Raw genomic sequence first — 21358 nt, forward strand, 5'->3', positions numbered from 1 at the left:
TTCAGTGCCCCATTTTTTAATTGGGTTAATTAGCATTTTAAAGTCTAGTCTCTTGAGTTCCTTATATATTTTGGAGATCAGACCTTTGTCTGTTGCGGGGTTGGTGAAGATCTTTTCCCAGTCAGTAGGCTGCCTTTTTGTCTTAGTGACAATGTCCTTTGCTTTACAGAAGCTGCTCAGCTTCAGGAGGTCCCATTTATTCAATGTTGCCCTGAATGTCTGTGCTGCTGGGGCTATACGTAGGAAGCGGTCTCCTGTGTTCTTGGGGATTTTAAAACCTTAGCATAACCTCAGTCATAAGACATTTCTGGCAAAGCTGGAATTTTTATATTTCAGTGTTTTCTTAGCTAATGGTTCTTTAAGACAACTCCTAGTTCAGATATGATATTTTGCTATGAGGGAAGTGACTTGCAAAAAGGCTAAAAAGAGCTGCAGCGCTCCTACCCAGTTAGTCCCAGAGAACGGACTCCCCTGCTGCTTTTGCTAAGCCTACATTCATTCTGTAGTGTCTCTCTTTCTTCAACTGGCCAATATGACTCAGAACACTGACATGTGGCACCCAATGAGGTGGGCTCAGAGAAAAAGAGCAGTCAGGACAATCCAGGACTGGAGGTGATGATTACTCACCGGTAAGTGAGACTCCAGGATTTGGCAAGGACCTGGGGAATTCCCCATCTCAGGAGCGGCAACGTAAGCAGTTGTTAAAATGCTTCCAAAAGAAAATGAAGTGGACGTGAAAAACCCACCAACCAACCAACCAACCAAACAACCAACCAACCAACCAAACAAACAAACACAAAACCAGCTTACTGAGCTTTCAGTATTGATTAAGCATCATTGCTGCTGATTTCAGGAAACTCTTCATGTTCAATTAAAATTAACGGTGTGGAAACAAATACTGAGAACTTTGAGATGAGTTCATCAAAGAGGAGAAAGTATACCATTAAGGCTTGGATCTTTAGTGTAAGTTAATTTCCAAAGCCTTGGAGCCTCTGCAGAGTGAAGAGTCAGAAAAAAACTTGGTCAGACAGAGAGCAGGGAGGAAATTCCGGCTTAGAATTGTCAGTCAGTCCACAGAAAATGTTGCCTCGGAGATAAAAATGATGTTTGGGAGGAAGACAAAAGTGAGGAAGGTCAAGACACTAATCTACTCCTTTTAGACGAAACAGATTTTTTTTAAAAAAAAATTAGCATTAGCTATAGAATGGCAAAATTTGCATATACAAATAAAAAGAATAAAATAGGGGGGAAAGGTTCTTCCCATTAAAAAGAAGAGTGGAAATAATTAATCACCACCAAAGACCTCTGGAGTCTCCTTATGAAGGAACTGAGGAATTGCTGCCTAAGGTCATAAGCACGCCGCCTCAGGTGTTCCCAGTCACTGTGTAGCAGCAATGGCCTGCAAATCAATATCCTCAAGGTTATGTTCAGGTGAGCTGGAGGCCTACAGAAACAACAGATCTGAAGTGGTTAAAGAAGAAGCAGAGGCATAGGGTATGCATTTACCTAAGGTAAGACAGATTTTACATAATTCGGCTACTCAGAATAGAGTAATTCCTCAGATTTAGTGGCAGCTAGACTAGAAGCTGGCCCTTAGTTGCCAAGCTTACTTGGTGGGAAGGGGAAGCAGCGGCCATGGAACATAGTGATCAGGCTAGAGAAGCAAAAGTGGAGGAAGCGAACTGGAATTCTTATAACTGTTTGCCTAGGTCACAGTTCCTTAAGACAATGCCTCCTTCAGATAAGGGATTTTGGTATTGGGGAGTCGGGCTTTCTAAAAGACCTTTTGCGTATCACTAAAAACAGCTTCTGCAGAGCTGCTAGGCAGTCAAGTCCATGGAGACTGATTCCCCACTGTTGCTTCTGTTAAGCACAGATTCATTCTGCAGAGTCTCTCTTTCTTCCACCGGCCCTCATAACTCAGAACACCAACAAAAGGTTCGATTATATAAAAGTCGTCAGTGGCAAGTAACTGAACTTACAGACACACATCACTGTTGTTATTTGGCACTATTGTTGTTATGAGAAAATAAGTCCCGAACAAAAACACAAAGTAGTTAAAGAAGCTTATAAGAGAATGCTACAAGTCATTGGTAAAGGTAGTTCAGAGACAAGCAAGATTTCTGTTTACAAATACTTACACTTAACCAGGCAGTGGTGTTGAGTGCCTTTAATCCCAACTCTCAGGGAGGCAGAGGCAGGCGAATCTTTGTGAGTTTGAGGTCAGCCAGGTCTACAGAGAGAGTTCCAGGACAGCCAGAGATACACAGAGGAACCTTGTCTTAAGAAACAAACAAACAAACAACAACGAAAACAAAATACTTACACTTGTAAACTTTAAATCTTTCATAAACATCTACAAAAATTTATTTCTTCTTTGCCAGCTTCTTTAATTGTATGCCAGTGGAGAGGAATATGGTTTGAATGTGACCACTTTGCTTCTTGTATAATCTTGGTACACTGTAATTAATCTGATATTGAAAATAAATCTAGCAATATCTTATATTTGTACTATTCATATGGGTTTCTGAAAGGAAAAAGAGTTAACCATAAATTGTAGGGGAAAATGCTTTTTTTCTAGTGCAGGGATTCTGTGTTTAAATGATTTATTGTGGACTGTTAGGGGCTGCCTGTTGCCTGTGTATCACCGTACGGAAACCAGCTTTCCTTGGGAGGTTATGATCTTGGATAAACCACAGAATTGTATATTCTATGGTTTAGAGGGTTAACAGTCTCCTTCTTTTCTACAAATAACAGACTAGACTACTAGCTCAGATCCCTTCCAACTCTCTCTCTCTCTCTCTGAAAATGGACACACCAAACTATCAGTTGAACAATATTCTCAGTGTTAAGACTTTCCATTTTGATTACTATGATTTGGCTGCATCATCATGATTGTAATTACAACTTTTTTCCCCATTTACTTCATGTGTATGGATAGTTTGCCTGCATGTATGTCTGCACACAATGCTCACAGAGGTCAAGACTAAAGGTCTAGATAGTTGTGAGTGGCCATGTGGTTGTCAGCCAGGCAATTCACCCAGTTCTCTTAAATGATCATCACCCAAGCTCGTGACTGTCAGTTTTATTTAGTGCGGTTTGGCATGTTAGAATATGGATCCTTCAGCATCTGCGGGGTGTTTGTCTCCTGTGCAGGCTGCTCTAGTTCTGGCAGTGTTCCTCTGTCCTCAGCCTTTCAAGGGCTGGGATTTCAGGGGTCGGCCAACACTCCAGCAGAAGCATTTACATTCTTCATTTCGCCTTGCTCAAGTGATGATAAAATTTTCCTGGCCTTCAAAAGTATCTGGAAAATTTTGTTAATTGTTTTCAATTAAAAACCGTATACATACGTGCCAGGTATACAAGCACCAAGGACACAGCACATGGTTTTTGTTCCGTGCATTTTGAGTGAATTGACACCAGGATGACCCTTAAGTTACAAAGGCTAGTTGAAGGCAAGTCACTGTGGTTATAAACTCTTAAAAGATCCAATACTATTTTTTGCACTTTTAATATTTTCTACTAGTCAAGAACAAAAGCCTTAAACTAAGAAGGGAAGGATAGAGTTATTCAAGATAGACTGTGTCAAACAGAAAAAACTCACAAAGAGCATTAAAATGTCCGTGGCCATAGGCAAGAATTAGCATTCATGGAATGCAAAGCGGTTTGACCTCTTGAGTGCCTATTAAAATCCGGAAGAACTCTTAACACTTGTAAGAAGCGTCTCAAGCTGAACTAAACTACCTACCACGTTTAGGGCGCAGGACACTGAAGATACTTTAAAATGTGAGCTAGCAAAGATATATCTGAGCTAAAACAAGCTGCAGGGCTAATATTCGGAAAAGCGTTACTCCATCTAGCACCTCGCTAGTTGTTCGTCTCGGAGCTCGGATGAACCTCACCCATCCGCAGACTTCCGTTTCTGACCGCGGGACTACAATCGTTTTATTTTCGGCAGCCTCTTTCCTACCGGGCCAACAGCTGCAATCCTCTTTCCAGACCTTCCAGGCGGCCCTCGGCCGGCTAGCTGCAGGGGCTTGCAGGGGCTTGCAGGGGCTGCCTTCTCCCCGCGCCCGCGGAGCCAGCCGACATCCCACTGGCTCAGCCTGGAGCATGGCCGGCTGCCGATTGGTTGAAAGAAGTAGGCGGGAGGGAGGTGTGCCCTGACGTCACACGGGCTCCCTTGCAGCACAGGATTGTGGGAGGGACGGGGCGACGGGGAGGAACTAAATACCCGGAACGACCTTTGCGGGCCAGGACGGTCACCGCCCGGAGCCTATGTCTCCGCCCACCGGCCGCGTGGGCTCCGCCCCCGCCCCGCCAGCAAGGCCATCAGGTGATCGCATGCCGCCGCGGTCACGTGGATGGGCCGGCGCGCCCCGAGCTGGCCATGGCGGCCGCGGTGTCCGGTGTGGTGAGGCGGGTGGAAGAGCTCGGGGACCTGGCTCAGGCCCACATACAGCACCTTAGCGAAGCCGCGGGGGAAGACGGTGAGGGAGCGCCGCAGAGGGAGGCGGGCGGACGGTGGGGAGACCCGCGGGGCCGCCGCGCTCGCTGGCCAGAAGGCGCGGCCTGCGCTACGAGGCGGGGTCCCTGTCCTGGCCCTCCGAGGGCTGGCGCTTCTGAGCCGGCCCCCATTGGGCAGTCATTACCCTCTCCTCAGAAGTCGTGCTGCCAAGGCAGCGTTCTTCATACTCCTTGAAACCCTTTCTGTTTACATCCGACCAGATGTGTAGTGTCGAATCTGCGCAAAGGCTAGTCCCTGAGTAAAAGTACACACGGATGTTTTCCTGAATGCTTAACTGTTCCCAAATGAACGATGCTTTTTTTTTTTTTCATCCAGTAAATACAGAGAGGCGAGCATGACAGTTCACTTTCTCATTACTGCCTTGTAAATTTCCCCTGTGTTCAGTTCAAAATTCAGTTGTAAATAAACGGAATTTCACACAGTTGCACTGGTGCTAGTTGAAATGTGCTTCCCTCCACATCATCTCAGTCCTCGCCAAGCCTTGTGTATTCTGAGAAATGTCTGAGATGTTTCCTCGGGAGGAAAAAAAAATGGGTTGCGAAACATCTTTCTTTTGACGTCGGAATCAGTTTGCTTTTTATAATTTCTCAATTGACATTGGTTCGGCAGTACTTCATTTGAATGTTGAGCCTTTACCGTGCACGAGCCTTAAAATTCTTGTAGCTAGACTCATACATTTTTCCCAAGTGATTGAATAGTTGGTATATTTACAGAATCGGTTCTGCAATTAAATGGCCCACTTTCAATGAAGAACATTTGCTGGAGTATTTTTTCGTAGGATAGTGTTCTTCAGTGTCCCACACACCACACTGAGGCTGTCTTTTGGTTTGTGGCAATTGAAACAGGCTTCAGTAGTGACTGTTGCCTAGTCTATATCCAGGTTTCTTTTAATTCTAGCTTTATTTGTATCATCCCAGAGAACCCGAATAATTTTTATTCACTTATTGCTGAGCCCAACAGTCTTTCATATTTTTTGAAAGAATTCTGTGATCCTATGTAGAGGACGCCTGGAAAGAAAAGTTCAGTGTTATATAGTTTTGGAGTCTTTATACATCTGAAATTTTACTTAAACCACAGCCATAGCTGTCCACTTTATGAGCTCCTAGTGAGTATTGAAGTTAATTTTACTAGAGATTTACTAATAGAACTTACTTAAGCTTAATTAAAACAAGATTATATGTATTTAAATTAGACTTGATCCTTTTCCATACGACAAAAACAAAACACATCGGAAACTTGCCCTTTAGCCTAATAGTTAAATGTTTTTATTAAGTTGTCAGTATTGAGAGTTTCTATTCAAACCAGGTTATATAAGGCGCATCTCCATTCCACTTGAGAATGCTCTTTGTATTTGTGGCCATTTGTTTCTGTTTTTTCTCATTATTAGCAGTATGATATTGTCTTGTATGAAATTAGACCATAAGAAGAATATTTTCCAGAGATTATGTGAGTCATTTTTCTCTCTTGCCTTGCCAGTTTACTGTAAATATTTCTAGCTAAAGGGAATGTATTTTTATGGACTTTTCTAGCTATGCCAGCACCACACCCCTCCTATGGTAATAGCTATAACATCTTGCTTCAGCAATGACTTGGTTCAATACAAGTCTCGGCATGTACTATAATCTTCTAAAGCATGTCGGGAGTGCAGCATTCCATACTATTTGGGTTCACAGTAGAATCTTGTTTTCTGAGTTGGTTAGTTGGTTCTTTTGGGCCAAGGAGAGATAGGAAGAGACCTAAGTAGATAGCATTCAGTGCAGGTGAATAGTGATCTTACAGCAACAAAAATTCCTCTAAAGCTATAGTTTAATTTTTTTGCCCGTGAAAACTAAAGGGTGTTATATGATTGCCAGCTGCCATACCTGATGGTCTTTTTATCCTAACAGTGAATAACTTATCTCTTTATGTAACTGCAGAGGCTGGATCAGATGAGACCACACCAACTACTACATTGTCCACTGGCAAATGATTAGGAATGGTTCCGTGTTTCAGATAAAAGGCTTAGAGACTTTAGTGTCTTGTACTGTGGTATGCATATATACATTTTACTACTGAAGTGACATTTGAGGGAGGATAGTGTCTTTGGGACCCACAAAGTCTGAAATCAGAAGTCAAGCAAATATAGTAGTGACGGGGAGATGGTGAAGGTTGGAAAGTTGGGTAAATTGTGATAAAGTGTATGGAAGAATTAGAATGTTTGTTTGTTGTTGGTTTTGTTTTTTCTATAGGTTTTGAAGGAATGAGGTAGTTTGCCCTGTACCAAAATTTTAAAGGAATAAGATAGTCCTCTAGATTGTAATTGTAGCTATAACAACTAAAAATGGAAGTATGTTAGAGTTGTTTACAGTCGGATATTTTCACAAAGATTTGATTTGGCCAATTCTTTTAGGAAACATTTGCAATTGCATTTATGAAATTACATGCATTCAGTGGAAGCTCTTTCTGTAAATTTGTGGAGTTTGCATTCCCATAAAGGTTGTAAATTTATTAAGTACTTTGCGTATTTCTACATTGTAAAAAATATAATAAACCGAGAGCTACATAGATGACTCAGAAAGTGAAGCACGTGCTGTGCAGTGTGGTGAACTGCTGTAAATGTGAGTTGTAGCGGGCCACATGTAATCCCAGTGCCCTCTGGGTAAGTTGACCAGCTAGACCAGCAGAATCGCACGCTCCTTGTACAAGTGAGAGGCCTTGCCTCAATATGTAAGGTAAGGAATGATTGAGGAAGACATCTTTTTTGTTGTTGGTGGTGGTTTTTTGAGACAGGGTTTTTTCTGTAGCTTTGGAGCCTGTTCTGGAACTAGCTCTTGTAGACCAGGCTGGCCTCAAACTCACAGGGATCCAACTCCCTTCTGAGTGCTGGGATTAAAACCGTGTGCTACTACCCCCTGGCTTGAGGAAGACATCTTGATGTCAGTCTTTGCCCTCCATGTGCATACCTGCATGTGTGTGCTCATGTGTGTAAACATGCATACATATGCATGTACACTACATATACATACCAAGAAAGAGTGAGCTGTATACTTAATTCCTTAATAAAGTCTCTTAAGAATGCTATTTCTAAATTTAAGAAGTAGCAACAGTGAATTTTTAAAAAACCTTTCACGCCTTTGCTTTGAAGAATAAATTTATTTCATTGTGATTGGGTTTTATGTATGAAATACTTAATATTTTATGTAAGAAATTGCTATCTTGGCACAGTATAGTTTCGTTATATCATTTCTGTTACATAGTACTTTTTTTGTTTAAAATGCCCTTTGGATTTATGTAAAATAATCATGTTTTTATTACTTTCAGATCACTTTTTAATTCGGGCCTCTGCAGCTCTAGAAAAATTGAAACTCTTGTGTGGAGAAGAGCAAGAATGTTCAAATCCATCAAGTCTTTTGGAACTGTACACACAGGTACTAACACAAACATGATGTCTGGCTTTACTGAGGGTGTGTGTAGTGCACACATTCATGTGGATGTGGAGACTTGTGGACTTGCGTGCATTCACGTGGAGATGAGAGATTGATGTTAGGTGTTTTCTTCAGTCGCGCTCTGTCTTGACTTTTAAGACAAGGTCTCTCGTTGAACCGTAACTTACGGATTCAGCTGGGCCAGCTGGCCAGCCAGTGAGTGCCAGAGAAGTGCCTTTCTTAGCCTCCCAGTGCTGAGATTACAGGTGCCCAGTGCCAGGCTCCGCTTCTTACATGGGTGCTGAGGATCTAAACTCAGGTCCTAATGTTTACATCAAATACTTCATTGAATGAGCCATCTTTCTCAGTCCCTGAACTCTGGCATTTTGATATCAGATTGATTATTTAAATGCTAGGCTTCCAAAGGTTTTATAAATAAATAAAATCAAATTTTATTTATAAACAAGTCTATAAATAAAATCAAATTAATTGTAAAGCATTGAATTTTGCTAAAAAAGAAAAACTGCAGTTTGAAAGGAGTTAAGATTCATTAGATATGTAAAGAAAAATACTTCTATTAAAATAATTATTGATAACTAATCAGAATACTAGAAATCAATGCCTAATTTTCTCCCCTGGAATTCACATTTTCTTAGGATTGATTGTAAACTTGATTGCTGTGCTGTCATTATATGCATTCGTGACATTTTACTGTTACTTTTTGCTTTCTATCTTAGTCAGGGTTTCTATTGCTGTGAAGACTTACCATGACCACAACAACTTTTGTAAAAGAAAAACATTTATTGGGGTGGCTTACAGTTTCAGAGGTTTAGTCCATTATCACCATGGCAGGACATGGTGGCATGCAGGCAGACATGGTATTGGAGAAGCTGAGAGACCTACACCACTAGCAACAGGAAGTAGTCTGAGGACTGGGCATAGCTTGAGCACATATGAGAACTCAAAGTCTGCCTCCACGGTGACACACTTCTTCCAACAAGGCCATACCTACTGTAACAAAGAGTCACACCTCTTAAGAGTACCCACTCCGTATTGGGGCCATTTTCTTTCAAACAACCACACCTTCCTTTTGGGTGGTATATGCTTTCTTGGTCTTTTCAAACAAGCTGACATCTTGAACTGTATGCCATTATAGTAATTGATACTTGAATAGCACTTTATAGTTGGCAATGTGCTTTCATATGCCCTTTCTTAATTGCTAAGAGAGTAAAGATGAAGTAGTTATGGAAAATGGAGGACTTGGTTAAGTTTGGAAAGTGCACATTTGTAGTGTTGACAAGCCCAGCACTGTGCTTCTTCATGGGAGGTACATATGAGTGTTACTGCCTCCAAGCATGACTGATTTAGCCTATAGTAGCTAAACCCTAAGAACTAACTTGGAAGGTCTCTAGCTCTTCAGAAAACTTTCCACTGTTGTCTGCTATGGTGTGTATACTGCTTGTCTTTCACATGAGGATCCTCTAAATACTGAACTTCCCCAATATAGCAGAATATCTAGGGATACAGACTTAGATTTCCCATGCCTTGAACTCTGCTCATGACTCTGCTTCCTTAGCTTCCTTCTATAAGATGCACGTGGCTCTGAATCAAGATTGTAAGAAGCTGATCTCTCTCCCATTGGAGATAAGGCTTAGGCCTTATTACTTAGGTATCATGAATTGTGCTTGTAGTGTTTCATGTATTTTACATATTCATTTTACTCTCAAAGAAAGGAACTTTGAAAGGTACTAGCTTGTCCTTGGTTAGTTTTGTGACCAGTAGAAAAACTACCACTGTAACCCAGTTTCCAGCAGATTAAAATAAGTAAAAGGACTAAGGAGTTTTAAGGTCTTACAGGCTGCTGGGGACTCAGTAATAGAATTGCATACATTGATGGCATACTTCATTTAGGTGGTGGCAGTATGTATGCTCTCAAATACTGGCTGTATATTTGGGAACACAAATCCCTCAAAGATTCAGCATTAAAAAGTAGAATTAGACTATAAAACTTAAGGCATTTATAAACCATTCGGGGGTTATACAAATATGAACAGCAAATAATAATTGATTACATTTTCATAATTATGACATGTTAATTGAAACATGAATCTTCATTTACTTCTTGAAACGGTGATCCTTTTGGTGCCTGAACATTTTGCTTCCTTTCAAATTTAAATACAGTGCTGACATGGTTGAGTGTCTGAAAAGCTTCTATATACACAAGGCCAAACACTTTGCTACCCTGTAAAGTTTCATCTCTTACAGATACTTTTTGTTGTTGTTGTTTTAAGGCCATATTAGACATGACATATTTTGAGGAGAATAAGCTAGTAGATGAAGATTTTCCTGAAGACTCTTCTCCCCAGAAAGTAAAGGAGCTTCTCAGTTTTCTTTCAGAACCAGAAATTTTAGTTAAAGAAAACAATATGCATCCCAAGGTAAGTGCTGTGTACATGCAAATTATAACAGAACATTGTCACATTGTCTTGCCGCTGTTCTGCTCTTTTGTTTTGTTTTTCAAGACAGGGTTTCTCTGTGTGGTTTTGGTATGCTCTTTAGACAATATTTTTGTTGCTTGTGAATGTATCCTGTTTTAAGTTAAGATTAAAAGAAAGAGGTTTGCTGAGCTTGGATTCACATGCTTTATTCCTATCACTTGGGAGACAGAGGCAAGGGGATCTGTGAGTTTGAGGCCAGCCTGGTCTACATAGTGAGTTACAGGCCAGCCGAGACTATTTAGAAAGATCTTGTCTCAAAGTGGATGGGCATTGGGGGAGAGGAGGTTAATACTCCAGACCATGACCAGAAAAGTGTATTTTATGAACTACTTTCAGAATATCTATATAATGGAATTTTAATTGTGCTGCATACAGAATCCTTTTCTAACACAGATATTTCCTTGTCGCCTTTACTTTTGCAAGCACTGTTTTTTGACAGTCATAAAATCTAATTGTCTTTATTGCCCTTTTTTTTTCTTTAGAGTTTTGAGACAGAGTCTCACTGTGTAATACTGGCTGCCCTTGAACTCTGTAAAGTAGGCTGACCTTAGACTCACAGAAATCCACCTGCCTCCACCTCCTAAGTACTGGAATAAAAATCATGTGCCACCACGCCCAGTCCTTACTGTCTGTTTAAATCCTGACGCTGGTGAACATTGCTGCCTTTCTTACTGGCACCGATCCTTTGTCTCCTCCATGTTCTTTTCGCCATCTTTAGAAGATTTGGCTTGCTCTTTGCCAGAAACTCTCCTCTTCTTCATTGTAGAGACAGGCATTGCCCAAGGATGTCTCCTTCATGCTTCGATGTCTCTGATCTACCTCTAATGTCCTGTTCACACGCTTTGTTAACAGCCTTCTCTAGTTGGCCTTATGTATCTCGGTATCTAGTCCTGGGTTATTCTTTTCCCCCCGTTTTTAAACATGTGTTTGTGGGTACAATGTGTCATGCTCATGTGTGTGCCACAGTACACGTATGGAGATCAGTTCTCTTCTTCCACCATACGGGCTCTGTGATTGAATTCAGGTTTCAAGTCTTGCCAACAAGTACCATTACCTGCTGAGCCTTCTTGCTGGCCCTGCTGGGTACTATTTCAAGTAAATGATTTCTTGTATTTATGTACCTGTTGACCGTCTGCCTCAATACTTTCTTGGCTTTCTGTATTCATTAAGACAGGCTTGCTGGTAGAGCAATTACCCCAAGATTTAAAGGCCATACCACTATAAACATTTTGGTTTATTTAAGTTATTTTTTCATATGTAGCTTTTCCTTATTCTAGCAAATTAATTCTTATTCTTTTCTGTAGTTCCTATTTCCTTCTAGAAAAATAGATATTATTTTGACTCAATGTGTTCCTAAAAGGGTATCTTTTTAATGAGAATGGATTTTGCATTTTTCCAAATAATAGTAGGGGAATTTGCTACTATCATATTTCAAGTTACTTTTTAATACTACTTGTAAATTAAAGAGTTATTTTGCTGTATATATACCAACAGATGACAATATTTCTACTTAATTCAAGTGTAAGCCTTCCTCTGTAACCTAATCTGGACACATTCTGTGAAATGAGAATGCTTTTAGTTGCTTAATTTTTTTTAGAAGTTTGATTTTTGTAAATGTATGGCTTTTTTGTGGATATGCTTTTTGTGTTTCTTTTCAGCTGTGTGATTTGCTTGGGGATGAGCTACTGGAATGCCTCTCTTGGAGACGAGGAGCCCTGTTATATATGTACTGTCACTCCCTAACTAAGAGAAGGGAGTGGCTCCTGAGAAAATCCAACTTGCTCCAGAAGGTAAGAAACAATTTCATTTATGATTTTGATTGTTAGCATTTACAGACTTGAGAACATCTTATAATATCAGTAGTGAAATCAGAGGTTCTGGGCTAGTAGACCTACATTTTAGGTTCACAGACTATGCTCTTGGAATTTCTGTAAAGACTAAGATGACACATGAAAGAATAGCATTTGGAGACTACTGCATGTGTTTCTCAGGTTCTTGAGTTTTGTTTTTGTTTGAATATAAGATAAAGCTGTTAATTTCTAAATATTTTCTTTGGATAAAGAAGTTTTGTTATGTGTGTCTCTTTGTAAGCAAGGTAATCCTGAGAAGCCTGTAGGACCCTGCTCCTAAAACAATATGGCTCTGTCTATTCTAACAATTATTATTCCAAAGACATGAATCTTAGTATTGTGTCACTAAGAATTCCAGCTCAGTCTAAATGTATCCATAGTTTGCATAGTCTTGGAAATGGGAAGCCATACTTTTAAATAGAAAAAAAATTAGTTATATTTGAATCATAAAATGGGCTAAAATATAGTTCACCATATTTCAATATAGTTCAATATAGGACACTTATCTAGCATTCATGATGCCCTAGGTTTAGTACCAAGTACTGCAAAACAGACAAAACTCCGTATTTATTTTTAAGGGTTTTTTGAATCCATCTTTACAACATTCATCCTTTGATAACATTTTTTTAATAACTGCATTGCTGCAGCATGTGTTTGTGGTTGCTATTTCCTCCTTGTTCCATACTCATTATTTGGGAGGGTTTACTTATATTAAGACAGTCTCAGGCTGATAAGTCTTTATGCCATTGGAATATCATAGTACTTATATGTACTTCTGTATCAGTCCATTTATCCTTGAGTAAAGAATGAGGCAGAAAGTACTTGTTTATAGTTCTGTGTATAATGCTGTAATTTATTTGATTTCTTTATTTAGTACCTTGTTGATGGGATCAATTACTTGCTGCAGATGCTAAATTATCGATGCCCTATCCAGTTAAATGAAGGTGTTTCTTTCCAAGACCTAGACACAGCTAAATTACTGAGCACAGGTAAGGTGATTTCTTGTTAAAATTCCTAAGTGAAGTTTTCTTTTCTTTCTTTTTTTTTTTAAGATTTTAGAAAGCTTGATAACTGTACTCTCATTGAAATTTCATACGAGATTTAACATAAATGCAAGAACTACAGTTTTTTCATATAATGTAGAAAAACACTTAAAACATGTTTAGTTTTAGCTAGATGTATTGGCACAAATCTTTATAAAAATCCCAGTACTCAAGAAGCAAAGGCATGAGGAATTGTGAGTTCAAGATCAGCTTGTTCTGTATAGTGAGTTCCAGGACAGTCAGAGGTACATAATAAGATGTGAGGTAGGTGTGTGTGTGTGTGTGTGTGTGTGTGTGTGTGTGTGTAGTTTTGCTTTTATTCAAGTGTTTATGTGTGAGTGAATTTATGTGCATGTGTGTAGGTACCCATGGAGGTCAACAGGATGCAGAACCTGGAGTTAATTTGGAAGAGTTAACGTATCATGTTACTTTTGCTTACTTTTGTTTTGACAAGAACTAGATTTGGCTATTAATATCATACTAGAAGTAAGTTTTAAAGGAGATAGACTTTTAGGGCTTTTTATGTGCTAATTGTACTTGATAGGTAGAAATTGCTTTACATGTAGAAAATAATGTAGTGTTCCTACTACTCCTGGTCTACCTAGATCTCTTATTCTAAGTCTAATTTGTCTTTATAACAAATTAACATGCTTTGACCTTAAATATTTAATTGCACAACTTTTGGGAATAATGTTAAAGGAATAGTCATCTTTTGATGGAAATTGTCCTGGTATTCTTTTTTCCTAGTGATACAAAGCATCTTGGATATCTTTAGCATCTGTGATAGTTTAGAGTTGTATGGCCTACCAAACACACGATAATACATAAGACTGTTAGTGTACTCAAATATAAGATGTATTATAACAATATAGTTATATCACTGATCCTAGAGCATCCTTCAAAATAAACTTTGTGTTCATGGATGCAGATCATAAAATTTATGAGAGTTCTGAAGTTATTCACAGAATTTAGGCTATAATCTAGAAGGGTTCCACCAGTGAAATTAATTCTCAAATAAGGTCCTAAAGAGGCCTCATATAAATGTTAAGAATAACTAAACCGTTATTAAAAATATTATTTGACAATACTCTGCTTTGTTTGGGGGAATTTCTTATCTAGGTAAAAGACACAGCATTGATTAAGTTAGAATTGTGTTAGTGATAGTGGGCTTTTCTGAGCATTAGTAAATGGTATGAAAAATGTTTATTGCTAAAGACATTAGTTTTTCAATAGCTGATGTTGCTTTCTATAAACTTAACTCTAATTTCAAAATAAATGACCTTCCCAGGAATATTTAGTGATATTCATGTGCTGGCTATGATGTACAGCGGAGAAATGTGCTACTGGGGATTAAAGCATTGCACAGATCTACAGTCAGAAAATCATGAAGCTGAATCTGATGTTTTTGGAGCAAGTTGCAGCACACACAAAGAGCCTTTGGATTTCCGAGAAGTAGGAGAAAAAATTTTGAAGAAGTATGTGTCGGTGTGTGAAGGACCTCTGAAGGAGCAGGGGTGGAGCACGGTGAACGCTCAGCAGATTCTGAGCTTCTTTCAGCAGCGCTGTAGCTAGGTGCTCATCTGTCCTCACTGCTTGGGAGAAGTCGAGATGGGTGAGAGGGAAAAGAGGGCTTCAGGAGAGGCGATGTCTCCACTGACCCTGAGTATATACACTACGTAAAGATGCCCCCAGCATGGCTACCCTTCTCTAATGCTATCACCGTTCACTGTATAGTCTAAATCTGTGAAAAAGTAGTCTCTCCCTTCTAAAATAGCACATATGTTATTCTAACTGAACTGAACTGCATACAATCCTGCCACTGGTGAGGAGGACCCCAGTTACATTTCACTGTGGTAAAATATATGTAACACAAAATCTGCATACTTCAAAGATGAAAATCAGTTTTCTCCTTGTTTCAGATATATAGATCCGTATAAATGTAGGCAATTAAAAGATTATAACTATATTTAGATTTTATTTCCAGTAATCTAAATGGCAAAAGATTTTAGAAATGAACCATTGTATTTATTTCGCCATGTATTACTAATAATACTTAAATTATTTACTTAGCTACTTTATAAATTATTTTTCTTATTTTGTTAAAAACAAAAACTGCATGGTTTCTCCAATAATGAAGATAAAAATTAGTGTAAATGATTCTATCAGTTCAGATGCTTTTAGGGCACATCTTTGCATATAATGAACTTTACATATATTTTGCCTTTATTAGGATTGAAATGCTGATGGTCAGAGAGCCTAGTTTGCTGTCTTGCTCACCATCTTTCTGCCTACCTCAACTCCTGTTGTCTTGGGATGGTCTGTATGATGCTCCCTTCTGATGCACTAGACTTCTGTCCCAGTGACATCTTTACATTCCAGTAATTTCTGCTCCTGCACCTTGTGCATTAGCCATACTCAGTTTCTCCACTTTTCAGCTTTTAAAATTCCTTGTTTTTATTGGTTTCTCTCTATTTTTATTCTACAGCTTTTATCCTTTTAACAGGTTTCTTTCTTGACTGTTCTCCTGACTCTTAGTGAGCCTCTTTCATGCTTTCTTTGCCCTGCATTTCATGGGACGTCATCTGAACTACTCTCCCCATTGTTTCCTCTTCCGTCTTATCTGGTAGTGTTGTCCTTAGCCGGCTTTCAACACTGCATCAGTCCTCCATCAGCTGTTTATTCTTAGGAGACTTAGTTACGTGGAAGGCATGTAGTCTTTCAGAGTGTGTTTCTACATGCGTGACTTCACTTGGAAGAACCCCTTGACTGTAAGCAACGAAGGTGCCTGTCCTTCCCGCTGTGGTAGAATCAAATTTCATTAGTCACCTCTACCGTTGTTCTTTCACAGAAAGTTTAAATTCTGAAGGAGTCAACTTATATTTACTCATTTTTCTGTTTTAAAGAAAAATAGATTGTCTATTTTTTGATGACTAATCTTTTCTAGTTCCTTGTTTTCTTGTTGTTTCTCACTTTCTGTCTTCATGTAAGTTCTGTTCTTCTTTCTTGCTTTTTATTCGAAATGCTAAAGAATATCTTTCACAGCCATTTGGCTTGCAGTGCCCATAATATCAGGCTGACTTCCATGCCAGGGACTTGAGCCCCAGTCTCCTTGCTTTCTCTAAAGTTTATTTCTAACTGCCTATTAAATGCTGGCTACACAGTAATTTTAAGTTCAGTATGAGCAAAAGAAAGATGTAAAATCTTCTCTGCTTCATTCCCTGCCTCCCCAGTTTTGTGTAGTTTTTCAGGAAGGGAAACAGAAGGTTTACCTTCCCAGCCTCATTTCTATACTCACTCTGATTTGTCTTCTAGATCAACATTTTTTCAAACATCAAAATTACAGGCTCCTTTTTGATAAACAAAATTCTGAATAGGCAATAGTAGCTAAGGGAGATTCCTCTATCCCTGCTTCAACTCCTGGCATACCTTTATAAAACCAAGATTTTTATGTTTCCTAGCATTTTAGCAAGTTTTATTATGAAAATACCTTCACTTTCTAAAATTAAATAATCTTTAATGTGATTTTTAGAAGCACAGACTTTTTCAGTGGGTTATAGTCAATTAATCAAGTTCTTCCAGTACTTTCCCAATGCACTTATGTGTTACAGCCTCAGTACCTTTGTAGACACCATTATTTCCAGGCCTTTCTTTGTGGTCAGGTAAATAATTTACTTGTATGATGTACTTTAGTAATACTGTGTCCAGAGGCTGTTTTCAGCCCTTTCCAGTAGAAATTAGATATTCCTTCATATTTTTTGTCTTCCGTTTTCCACATTACCACAGTACAATGTGTTGTAATTATTTTTCTTACTATTAAATGAACTCCATATCTTAAAATTTTACCTTTGCACATACTGTTCATTGCATGGTAGGTAGTTATGTTTTTTGAATTAATGAGGCATGATTTGAAATGCCAAATTTTGCACAAAAGGGTTGCTGCTATTGCATTCCAAACTGCCATGCCCTCTATACCAGTAGTTCATACATCAAAAAGGAAAATATATTTCTCAGAGGAGTAAAATGTTACTTGGATACTAAACCTGAGAAAACAAGACTTTTTCTTCAGAAGCTGAAAACTTCATGTTTTGCCTTTATTACCTTTGTGGACTCACTGGTTGGTACAGTTATGAGGGTATTCTTGGGTGCTTTTGTATAATTTACTCCCTCCCCCCAAACAATTGGAGAACAATTTGTAGACCATAATAGTTGCAGTACTTTTTACTGTGGTATTATAAATGAACAAAACATTTTGTATTCATTTAATCTTGATGAGTAAATTCTTTTATGTAGAATGAAGTAACCTCAAAATACCAAATATTCCACATATGGACAATAGTTAAGCCTACAATCGATTTTTTTCAACAACTGTTGTATGCCTGCTACATGCCATATCTTGTCCTAGGCACTGAGGATATAGCTTTGGAAACATCTCCATCATCCATCAGTGGATGAGGAATATACAGCATGTCAAGGGATAATGCTATTAAGCATGATGTAGTGTGTAAGGGACAAGTGTGGCTTGGAGATGGGTGCTATTTTATTTAGAGTGATGAGAACGGCACATCTAAGCACCCGTCTTCAATTTCTATCCTGTTATTTAAGATACCTTGTATATTCAGTACTCTCAGAGATTTTCTTAGGGAAGTCACCACCTACAACCTTCTCACTTTTGCTGCATTGAATGGACTTCTTATCAGTGGCGTTCCTAATGTCTACTGCCTAAAGGCCTTGGCATTTTATTCATTCCAGGCAGTTTTCCTCCTACCTTCCAGTTCCCTTTTCTGTCTTCTGTAAGGTTCCTATATCTGTCCACAGAAGCCAAACTCTGTAGTTTCTTTAATATCACTTCCCTATATATTTAAAACACAATATGAGGTAACATGGTATGGGAATATTACATTAAGAGGTACTTAATATGTCAGTTAATGTATATATTATATATTCATGCTGATGTTCAATGGGTTTTCTTTTTCTACTTCTAGTGAAAAACCACTTTATCTTTAGTTGGAATTCTCTGCTGTTTACTAAGATATAAAATGTTATAGGATTTCCTACAATCCTTAAATGTTTATCATTCTTTACTCAGTATAAATTTTCTGATATGGATCGGGCTGTAAGACTTGAATGTGAGTTTGAGGCCAGTCTGGTCTACAAAGGAAGTTTCAGGACAGCTAGGGCTATTACACAGAAACCCTGTGTCGTAAAACAAAAACAACAACAACAAAAAGACTAAGAGACTGTCTCTTACTATGTTTATAGGCTTTGTGGCTACTGTGCATTATTTGGTGTTAAGGCACATATGGCATTCCCTTGTCTTTTGCATACAGTAGAGTGCAGTAAGAGTCATGATTAAAAGCCCACCATAAAGTTACATTCCCAGCTTTACAGCCTTGCCATCAGTGCTCTGATCTTCATTAAAATGTATGAGCTGTGTGTGAAGTCATTGTCTGACTTATCTTCATGACACTTTAAAAACCCACTGCTACTAACGTGGTCTACTTTAGATTGCTTGTATCCTTGGTCCGTCTTTTTGGGCCCCTTTTGTAACTATGCGGATAAACCAATCTGCTACAGAATCCAGGATTCCATAGTTCTCTAGTATTACTTACCCTGAGTTCTTTTAATATAAAATGAAATACATTATGGAAGTATTATATTAACATAAGCTTAATATAGCCAGAATTAAAAGTATTCATATACTTATGCTGGTGTTGAGTAGTTTTGTCTTTGCAACTTTTAGTGAACTTTTCCAACTACAGTGTTTTGGAACATGATTAATAAAATAAAACCACATTCCTGTACTTGTTTCTTGTTTTATATTTTATTCTTGCATCAGAATAAAAACATTTCCTCTCAGTTTGCTGTCCTGATTTTTGAATGCTTTTTTTCTGGTCCTAATAACTTGCAGACAGGTTAGCATAATGATTCAGAGTGTTCTGGAGCTAGAAGGCCTGAATTAAGTCACAACCCTGCCATCCTAACTGTAATTCTATGCAAATTATTAAGTCTTTTTGGCTTTTAATATTCTATTTCTTTTTATTATTTTTAAGTATGTTTAGATGGTGTATTTCTGTGCTCATGGCCCGCAGAGGCTAGAGGCTTCAGATCTCTGGAGCTAAAGTTTCAGGTGATGTGAGTCAGCTGGTGTGGGTGTTAGGATTCCAACTTCCATCCTCTGCAAGAGCAGGAGGAGCTCCTAACCACTGAGCCACCTCTCCAGCCCATTAATATTAATTTCCACAAATATTTCTATAAGGAATCTGAATTCTTCCTCATTCAATAGATAATTCACATTTCCTTGTAATACAAGAACAGTGGCATTTTGTTTCTTCATGCTTAACTGACTTAGTTTCTCATGTTAATTTTCTTTCTATGAAAATAAAACATCTTAGGGAGGAGAAGTGCCATGACCCGAGCCTATGCTTGACCTATTTGCTAGCAATGGCGTGTGGAATAATCATCATTTTAAATTTAGATTCTCACAGAGCCTCAATTGCCCTATCGTCGAGCTTTGTTGAACTTCTCTCCTTGTCATTCAGGTCCTCAGGTACCACTTTCTGAATGATGGGCCCTGTTGAAAAGCATTTATGGTCTACTACTGAGCAGTAAGTACTGTTCCATGTGCCATATATTATTAAGTCTCCATTGTTTTAATATTTATATACTAGCGACTATTTCTGATAGCCTAGTATGTTCTTTGAAGGTTTAATGTTGATAAAGATGTGGCTCTTGCCTTCTACTTTGAAGATTAAAAAATGGGATTAATTTTTAAACATCCTATGGATTAGATATAAGAACATTTGACAATAGAGGTTAAATCAATTGTATATGCAGATCATAAAATTGAAGTGTTTTCACAAAAACAATATAGCTAGGTATCTTGGTAAACACTTACTGCTTGACAATTTTAGATTGAGATAGTCTATTTGAAAATGACTGATACATGCTACCAAGTGTCTTTCCTAAAGGAACCATATCCAGTGCTATATAATACTGTCTACCTCTTTTTCTTAAATGTCTTTTAAATTAAGATTAAAGTGAGCAGAATAGACATGGCTTCTGAAAGACTAAAAATTCACTAGTTGCTTCTAAGAATACCACATTCTGTTTTCCTATCAAATTTTCTTTCATCGATCATTGAACAAATTTTTAGTGTACTTAAATTTTTGTAATGAACCTAAGACGCCATTTTGGTATAAAGTACCTAATGATTGGGCTTTTTTGAGGCAAAATAACAACTCTTACGTAAAGAAAATATGAGTAGCCACAGGCAGAGACTACTCAAGTTACTTTGAATGGCACACTGAGCTGCGGGAGCAGTTCACATGAACAAAGGCCATATATCAAATACATCTACCACCTACACTGATGGCAGCATTTATGTACCGGCCTAGATGAAATTGGGTAACTCTCCTCTGAATTTCAAATGTTACATTATTTACTTTAAGATAGGTAAAGGGGGCTGGAGAGATGACGGCTCAGCAATTAAGAGCATGTACTGTTCTTCCATGGACCTGAGTGGGTGGCACACAGCTGCAAGTTCCAGCCCCAGGGGATGTGTCTCTGGCCTCTGCAGGATCCTGTGATTCATGCGAATACTCACATACCTATAGTTAAATTAAAACCTTAAAACATTTGTAAAGGCTTGATGTTTGCTAGCTTACTAACCACAAGTTTTACCTAATATTCCTGACAAGGTTAGACCGAATACAGAGATTGAAGGGAAAGCGCTATTAAAGGACTTTACTGAGGCACTTTTGGCTCTCCAGCTACAAAACTCTCTCCAAAGCAGGATATACTAGTCAGTCAATGGCACATATCCTGCAATATCTTTAATACAGATAGGGCTTCTTGGAGATCTTTAGTTCCGCAGCCTCCTGATAGTCTCCGTAGGCTGTTTTTACGAAGCTCCAAGAAATTGGTAAATTGGTGATTCCAAAACACAGATGCACACACACAGCCCACTTATACCTAATTCTTAAGGAGAAGCAAGTGTAATTAGTAATTAGGACCAATATCACAGAAAAGGGTAGCT

At 38.6% G+C, this 21358-nt stretch overlaps 1 protein-coding gene across 1 annotated transcript; it reads left to right on the plus strand.

Annotated features, from left to right (window-relative positions):
• Nucleotides 1-4349: 4349 nt before the first annotated feature.
• On the plus strand, nt 4350-19179 carry C3H5orf51 (chromosome 3 C5orf51 homolog). The gene is made up of 6 exons (XM_038322432.1): nt 4350-4490; nt 7829-7935; nt 10224-10370; nt 12089-12220; nt 13155-13269; nt 14612-19179. Exons 1-6 carry the CDS (start codon nt 4391-4393, stop codon nt 14893-14895), a joined length of 885 nt encoding a protein of 294 aa, XP_038178360.1. The 5' UTR covers nt 4350-4390; the 3' UTR covers nt 14896-19179.
• The last annotated feature ends 2179 nt before the right edge of the window (nt 19180-21358 follow it).

This window comes from Arvicola amphibius, chromosome 3 (genome assembly GCF_903992535.2).
Source record: "Arvicola amphibius chromosome 3, mArvAmp1.2, whole genome shotgun sequence".
NCBI lineage: Eukaryota > Metazoa > Chordata > Mammalia > Rodentia > Cricetidae > Arvicola > Arvicola amphibius.